The sequence below is a fragment of the Gastrolobium bilobum genome, unplaced genomic scaffold (genome assembly GCF_033153095.1).
Source record: "Gastrolobium bilobum isolate Gb01-03AN ecotype WA unplaced genomic scaffold, APGP_CSIRO_Gbil_v1 utg95082, whole genome shotgun sequence".
Classification (NCBI taxonomy): Eukaryota; Viridiplantae; Streptophyta; class Magnoliopsida; order Fabales; family Fabaceae; genus Gastrolobium; species Gastrolobium bilobum.
Genome location: NW_026899136.1, coordinates 56,921 through 65,048, shown reverse-complemented (window position 1 = coordinate 65,048; position 8,128 = coordinate 56,921). Strand labels below are relative to the sequence as shown.

At 34.7% G+C, this 8,128-nt stretch overlaps 2 protein-coding genes across 2 annotated transcripts; both read left to right on the top strand.

Moving 5' to 3' along the window:
* The first annotated feature begins 2,501 nt into the window (after positions 1-2,501).
* LOC133287546 (cytochrome P450 71A1-like) lies at positions 2,502-4,395 on the top strand. The gene is made up of 2 exons (XM_061485175.1): positions 2,502-3,434; positions 3,763-4,395. The coding sequence occupies exons 1-2, from the start codon at positions 2,502-2,504 to the stop codon at positions 4,393-4,395; spliced, it is 1,566 nt and encodes a 521-aa protein (XP_061341159.1).
* Positions 4,396-6,197: 1,802 nt separating this feature from the next.
* LOC133287545 (phenylacetaldehyde oxime monooxygenase CYP71AN24-like) lies at positions 6,198-7,844 on the top strand. The gene is made up of 2 exons (XM_061485174.1): positions 6,198-7,112; positions 7,227-7,844. Exons 1-2 carry the CDS (start codon positions 6,198-6,200, stop codon positions 7,842-7,844), a joined length of 1,533 nt encoding a protein of 510 aa, XP_061341158.1.
* Positions 7,845-8,128: the final 284 nt, after the last annotated feature.

Genomic DNA, 8,128 nt, shown 5'->3' with positions numbered 1-8,128 from the left:
GGATATGGATATCCATATATTGGAAGAGAGATATCCGGATATGCCCCGACGAATATCCGGATATTCTGGGATTTCGAAGAACAGTAGCTGCACTGATTCATACAGTAGGCTATTGGGGGTTTGTGGACCCTAGATTGATGAAGTTGAACTTCTGTTTTAATTGAACTAAGTCAGAATCAAGTGATTAAGGGCTCGTGGCTTTGTGTGAGCCTTAAGACGTAAACCGTAAAAGGAAAACGTAGTCTTTATGTTATGCTTATGAGCTATGAATGTTGATATGCTTGCTGGTCCTAAATCAGATTGTAATCTGCTGTGTGTTGGACTTGAGCTGTATGGACTCTTGGCATTGGATAGTGAGCTTGCAAGATAAGCTTTCATGTCCACAGTTTAGCCATGTTGTGGTTCCACCATGTCCCATGGGGGTATGGTTATATACATGTTGTGTTACATGCTTTGATGTTTTGAAAATGCTGTTGAGCTGTTATATGCTAGTGCCTTTATGATATGCATGTGGTGTTCCACATATACGGTAAGCCTGAGTATGTAGTTCTAGAGTGGGGTGTTACATTTTGAGTCAAGATAAATTCGCAATTGATTTGATCATTAATAATTAATACTTAATAGTGTTATTAAATACATATTAAGACAATTTTAAACATAAATATGATATATAGGTTAAAAACTGAAGCATGATAATAAATTTAAACAAAACTAATATGCTTTTATTTTACAATTCATTTGACTTATCTATATTTTTAAACAAGTTATAAATATTCACATTAAAATTATGATATCTAAGAAAATCAAAACATCTATACTTTTTAGTTCAATTACTTAAACTCCACTATTTTATAATTGTTTCATTAGAGAATTTATTATTCCATGCAAAATTAATTTAACCTCTATTGATAATTTAAAAATTAGAGAAACGTTATATATCATCTTATACTAAGTAAGAATTCTATTTATGAAAACTTTAATGACATTTGTAAATAAAACCAAAATATATTATTAAAGAAAGATAAAAATATTAAATTCAATAAATATTTTTCAAATAATTTTTTCATGATAATTTATAATAGTAAAACTAAAGAAATAAAATTTACAAATAAATAAAAGAAGTGTTCTTAAAAGAACATATTGATAATATAAAAGATTTTATCTTTAATTTCTATCTGTTTGAAGAATTTAGAATAATAAATAAAAAGGTTAAAAGTATAAACAAATTAGCATAGAAACGAAAGAGAGGAATGAAAAAAATGAAGTTATAATTTAAAAGCATAATTTTTTTTTTTAGAAAATTATCTTGTAATAATTTTAGTATAACAAATTTCGCATTGTACAAAGGGATTAATGTTTTTTTTTTATGTAATATGAAATAATTTTTTCTCCTATCCATATATATAAAAGTGTGGGGCTCAATTTATTTTCTTCTCTCTTCTTTTCACGTAGTCTCACGTAAGTCCCACACATAAATCGCACATAAGTCCCGCACATAAATCTCATATAAGTCTCACACACTTTTATGCAGTGTTATTAAACCTGATTCGGGCATCAACCTGGTCGGGATACTGAGTTACTGGGTCACTAGTCGGACCGGTTGACCTGGATATATATAGATATAAAAAATATATATAAATATGAACATATAAATTCAATTATATTCTCCATATCTAAATGAATTAAACAAAATTCACTAAATAAGCTCAAAAACATGATGCATAAATAAATAAAAATGCACGCTATTACTATGTAAATCTAAATTGCAACTCAGAATCTCCATACACATAACTCTCAATGACATTGAACTTATGTTTTTCAAATTCAACTACATTAAAATGACATATATCACATTCTCTTAATTTATTATTCCGCAAATTGCTTCAATATTGAAAACTGAATTTGAGGTCATTGTAGAAGAGTATACTAGCAAATAAAATTACAAAAAGTTTTTAAAATGAGTTATACATTTTTTTCTGATAAGATGAAATAGTCTTGATTTTTTTTTTAAAAAAAAAAGATGTATGACCCGACCGGATCACCGGTTTTGATCAGATTTGGCCGATTTTGTTCGAATTTTGACCAGATCGATGCATGACCGGTCCAATGCTTGACCCAAACTGGTTCGCCGAGTTCCGGGTGGACCCGACCCGACTGGGTCAGGTCGGGGTTTTTTTTTTTTTTTTGGTAATCGGTCGGGCCGGGTTTTACAACAATACTTTTATGTTTGTATATGAAATAAAATTATCTCCGATAACATCATAAAACATAATCTCTTATATAAAAGGATTATAGATTAGAACACGAGAAAAACTCTTTCCTTGGGAGTCAGTATTATACGGGGATGATATCAGTATTTTGCAATCTTTAATTATAAAAGTATAAGAATTCAATCACGTGCTTTGTTCATGAAAAGAACTTCTATAAATAAATTTGCAAAAATGGCTGGATTAACTCCAACATACACTTCCTAAAAAAAAAACCAAGTGACTTAAGGAAAAATGTCTTTTCTACCATCATCAGTTCTAAAGCAATTGCTTTATGAGCTAAACTCAACACTTTACTTAACTGCTTTCTTCTGCCTCATAAGCCTCGTGTTTATGCTTAAGCTGAGAAGAAGAAACAAATCCAATTTGCCACCATCCCCACCAAAGCTACCCATTATTGGTCATATTCACCAACTAGGCACACTCCCACACCACTCCTTCCAAGCACTCTCTCACAAATATGGCCCTATCATGATGCTGCAGCTTGGCCAAATTCCAGCTCTTGTGGTTTCATCAGTAGATGTGGTCAAAGAAATATTCCAAAATCATGATACTGCTTTCTCCAACAGGCCCCAAACCACAGCTGAGAAAATCATCATGTATGGATGCAAGGACGTGGCTTTTGCACCCTACGGCGAAGAGTGGAGACAGAAAAGGAAGATCTGTGTTCTTGAACTTCTAAGCCTTAAAAGAGTGAGATCCTTTCGATCCATTCGAGAAGAAGAAGTTGCACAGTTGGTTGATATGGCACGTGAAGCATGCGAAAGAAAAAGGTCTTCTGTGAATCTGAGTGAGATGTTGATAGTAGCCTCAAACAACATAGTGTCTAGATGTGTTCTTGGACAAAAGTATGATAATCCAGATGGTAGTAGCAGCTTTGGAGAGCTAGGAAGGAAGATGATGGAACACTTAGCAGCTCTCAGTGTGGGAGATTTCTTTCCTTCATTAGGTTGGATCGACGTTCTTACAGGCAAAATACCAGAATTTAAATCCACTTTCCGTGCATTAGATGCTTTCTTCGATCGGGTAATTGAAGAACACAAGAGAATGAAGAGGGACGAAGGCCAATCCGATGATAAAGACTTCGTAGAGATACTCCTTCAAATTCAAGAGGGTGGAAAACATGATTTTCAGCTCACCCATGATGACGTCAAAGCATTTCTAATGGTCTGTTTCTCTCCCTATCTACTTCTCCTTTTCAGCACTTAATTCTTCACTTTGTTCTCGACCCATGTAAAGGGTCTCACCGGCTTTAAGTAATATTAGCTTTTATCCATAAAATCGAAATGACTTTTATAAATATAGAGTTATACCTCACTTATTTCTGAAACTCTAACCACTCTTACTTTGTACACATATAATTTTTTTTTTGGCTTTTAACATCTCTTGTTCACGGTGATATGCTAGAATACAGACACACCTAGATATGGGGTTTTCCAAAAACAAAAAAGGAAAGAAATGGGAGTGTAAAGATTTTCCTTTTTCATAATTTCAGGATATATTTGCTGGAGGAAGCGATACTACTTCAACACTTCTGGAATGGACATTTGCGGAGCTCATGAGGAATCCAAATGCCATGAAGAAAGCCCAAGAAGAAGTAAGAAGAGTTGTCGGGTACAAATCACAAGTAGATGAAAATGATGTGAATCAAATGAATTACTTGAAATGTGTTGTAAAAGAAACTTTAAGATTGCGTCCACCTGCTCCTCTTCTGATACCTCGAGAAACTCTGTCTGATGTCAAAGTAAAAGGGTTTGATATTCCGTCCAAAACAAGAGTATTTGTGAATGCATGGGCAATTCAGAGGGACCCTAAAATTTGGAATAGGCCTGAAGAGTTCCTTCCTGAGAGATTTGAAGAACAGCCAGAAGTTAATTTCAAAGGGCAAGATTTGCAACTAATCCCCTTTGGAACTGGTAGAAGAGGATGTCCTGGAATTTCATTTGGGGTTTCTTCCGCTGAGTATATGCTTGCTAATCTCCTATATTGGTTCGATTGGAAGCTGCCTAATGGTGTATCGATGCAAGACACAGACATGAGTGAGATAAACGGGCTCACTGTCTGCAAGAAAGTACCACTTCATCTTGAAGCTGCACCGTACTCATTTGGATCTACACCTAACATGTGAATATTTTTAGTGTCTTGAATAATGTAAAAAATAAAAATAAAACAGAGAGTGAGAGATTGAGAGAAGAAATCTCTATATATATAAAAGCTCCTCTATAAATAAAAATGTTCACTCAAGTATTCCTTTCTGACTTGACTCCACCAATCCTTATATTTATCCCCAACGCCATCATGCGCTATGTTTGTTGTGGTGAATTTGAGTATATCTTGTACCAAAAGAAATAAATAGGCAAATATGCATGGTTAAATTGTCTGAAAAGCAGTATTAAATTCAATGTGCATGGATAAACCCATAAACTCCTTTAAATGACCAACTTCCCTCTCTCTGTTAGTTGATAGGCTTTCGTGGATGAAAGACTACAAAACAACCAAAAGAAAAATGAAATCAATATTTATTCATGATCTTATTTCAGCGTTAAATATTTCTCTGCAGCAACGATAGCAGAACCCATTAGGAAATAGAATAACATAATAGAACAAGTATAATAGAAGAAGAACTTTTATTATATCAAAATTTCATTCAAGAGCAAAACATTACAACATAAACCTTTATTTGTATTTCTCACAAATCTCTCTTTACTTCCTTTTTTTATTTACTCACATAGTGCTTCAACACTTTCTTCTCTCACACCTTGACACACTATCTTTTTTCTCTTTCACACACACACAAATTTGGTGGATAAGATTGCCAACTCATTATGATAAGAATATAACTGATCACACATATATACTCTAGACACTTTTAGCTTGATGGTGTAGATAGCAAATTTTTTTACTTTTAACAGAATCCTAATTCGACCACGCCCTTCTCTTTAATGCATATTAACTTCCTACAAGTGTAAACCATATCTTTGCCTCAATTGGAAGATGTTAAGTTCCTACAAGTGAAATCTCCAGCTAACATAAACAGCTGGTGTCATTCTTCTCTAATTAACTTTTTTTTTTTTTAATATTCGTTATTAAAAAGTTAAGTTAGTATTCTATTGCCACTTTATACTTATCCAAATTATTAATTAATAATTGTAATAATTAATGAAAACTGATTCCTATTTTTACTTAATGAAACAAGTGACTCCGTTTCAATTTAAGAGGTTAAAGTCTACTAGAAAAGTGCATATATAAATTGAAAAGTCCAAAAAACTGCTCAAAGGTAACATGATAGATATACCGTTATAAATAACTAAGAAGGATTTCGATGAGAAGATCTGATGATACAGACGAACCGTTTGATACGGCTTTATGTTCCTTTTGGATTGAGCAGATAAATGTTCTTGGATTTTGCAAAGCGGCAACGTGCTAACTCGATAATCACGAATAAATCTTTGGTGCTGGTGTTGTACCAAGATTCAGTGCATCTCACCAATGAGAGCATTACACATTATAGGAGGGAGAAAAAAATTGTCAGAGAAAATAAAACTTTAACTGACATGTAATATTTTTATTGGTGGGATATACTGAATCTTTTGCTGCTACCGTAACACCAAAGATTTGTTCGATAATCACAAGCTCCGTTCCTCATCTACTCCTTTTGAATTTCATCCAATAATGGCGGTAGCAAAATCTAAAGCCATTGTCACTTTGTCAGCCGAATGAAACACGTATCTCTTTTGTAGCCTCATATTATTCTCCGTGTGTTTAAAAGCACATAACAAGAAGCAACAATATAGACGTAATCAACGCAAGAAACACACAAAATATGATATTCTCATACAAATAATTTCTGGCTAATTCACCGCTTAACTATAAAGGGGTTCGTCATTTGAAAATAGGTATAGAAAAAAGAACTGTGAGATAGAAGGAAGAATGGCTCTATTTCTGAAGCAAGTACCCTACGACCTTATAAATGCTAACCTTTTCGTGTTTCTTTCATGCTTCATCAGCATGCTGCTGGTGTTTAAGCTCACAAGAAGAAGCAAATCGAATCTACCTCCATCCCCACCTAAACTCCCGATTATTGGTAATTATCATCAGTTAGGAACACTTCCTCATCGTTCCTTTCAAGCTCTATCACAAAAGTATGGTCCTCTATTGTTGTTGCAGCTTGGTCAGCTTCCTGTTTTGGTCGTCTCCTCTGTAGAATTCGCCAGAGAAGTCATGAAAACTCATGACGTAGTTTTTGCGAGCCGACCCCACCTCACAGCAACAAAAGTCTTACTCTATGGATGTAAGGACGTTGCATTTGCATCCTATGGTGAAACCTGGAGACAGAAAAGGAAACTCTGTGTACTTGAATTGCTGAGCATGAAAAGGGTGCAATCTGTTCAATTCATTAGAGAAGAGGAAGTTGCTGTGTTGGTTAGTAAGATACACAAAGCCTGTAATAATGGTTGCTCTGTGAACCTTAGTGAGATGCTTATTACAACCGCGAACAACATAATCTGTAGATGTATATTCGGAAGGAAGTATGATGAAGAAGATGGCTCTGTTAATTACAGACTCAGAGAGCTTATGAGGAGGACGATGATTCAAGTTTCAGATTTCAATCTGGGAGATATGTTTCCTTTATTGGGTTGGATTGACTCTCTCACTGGCCAGATTAAAAAATATAAGGCCACTTTTGATGCATTTGATGCTTTCTTTGATCATATAATTGCAGAGCGTAAGACGGCAAGGAGGGACTCTGAGAAGAAAGACTTCCTCGACATTCTCCTTCAACTTGAAGAAGATGGTATGCCAGAGTTTGAGCTCACCCAAGATGACCTAAAAGCGCTCATTTTGGTAATTACTTTCTGTCCCTTTGTGTTTGTGTATGGAGAAAATTCACTAACAGAACTTAGCTGTAGGCATTAAACTTAAATATGAACTATTTTGTATTTGCATATATAATTTCAGGACATGTTTTTGGGAGGAACTGACACAACTTCAACAACAATAGAATGGACTATTGCAGAGCTTGTAAAAAATCCAGTGACAATGAAGAAAGCGCAGGAGGAGGTAAGAAGAGTTGTAGGGAATAATCCAAAATTAGAGGACAATGATGTTAATCAAATGGAATACGTGAAATGTGTTGTGAAAGAAACTCTGAGGTTACATCCAGTTGCTCCTCTTTTAGCTCCTCGAGAAACAACATCAAGTGTTAAACTCGGAGGATATGATATTCCTGATAGAACAATGGTTTATGTCAACGCATGGGCAATTCAGAGGGACCCTAGATTTTGGGAAATGCCTGAAGAATTTCTACCCGAGAGATTTGAAAACAGTGAGGTGAATTTCAATGGTCAAGACTTTCAATTTATCCCATTTGGTTCCGGAAGAAGGAAATGTCCTGGTATGACGTTTGGGCTTGCTTCCGCCGAGTATATGCTTGCTAATCTTCTATATTGGTTCGATTGGAAGCTACCTAGAGATGGTGCAACTGTTCAAGAATTGGACATGAGTGAGAAATATGGGCTCACTGTTAACAAGAAAGTACCTCTTTATCTCGAACCAATGCCGTACTTCAATCTCTAAACATTGATTGGCCTACTCCTTCCTTATATTGTGTTTTGTTTGTTTTTGGAATGCATGTGTTGTGGTAAAAAGTAGCAAAAGTGAGATTTTCATTCAATTAAATTTTAAAATGTGTAATAGGGTAATAAGTAGGAGGTAGGTTGTGGACAAACGATGGACGGAAAATATTTGGCCAATACAAGTAATAAAGAGGAAATAATTTTCTTATGTTGTAGGTAAATACTTATCTTATGTTGTAGAAACAAGATTGCAAGTGGGACCCATAGATAAGAGGAGAGAGAAAA

Excerpts from the sequence above, each read along its gene's own strand:
- LOC133287546 (XM_061485175.1), top strand. The coding sequence starts at position 2,502 with ATGTCTTTTCTACCATCATCAGTTCTAAAGCAATTGCTTTATGAGCTA. Across the intron at positions 3,435-3,762 it reads ACGTCAAAGCATTTCTAATG|GATATATTTGCTGGAGGAAG; the intron begins GTCTGTTTCTCT and ends TCATAATTTCAG.
- LOC133287545 (XM_061485174.1), top strand. The coding sequence starts at position 6,198 with ATGGCTCTATTTCTGAAGCAAGTACCCTACGACCTTATAAATGCTAAC. Across the intron at positions 7,113-7,226 it reads ACCTAAAAGCGCTCATTTTG|GACATGTTTTTGGGAGGAAC; the intron begins GTAATTACTTTC and ends ATATAATTTCAG.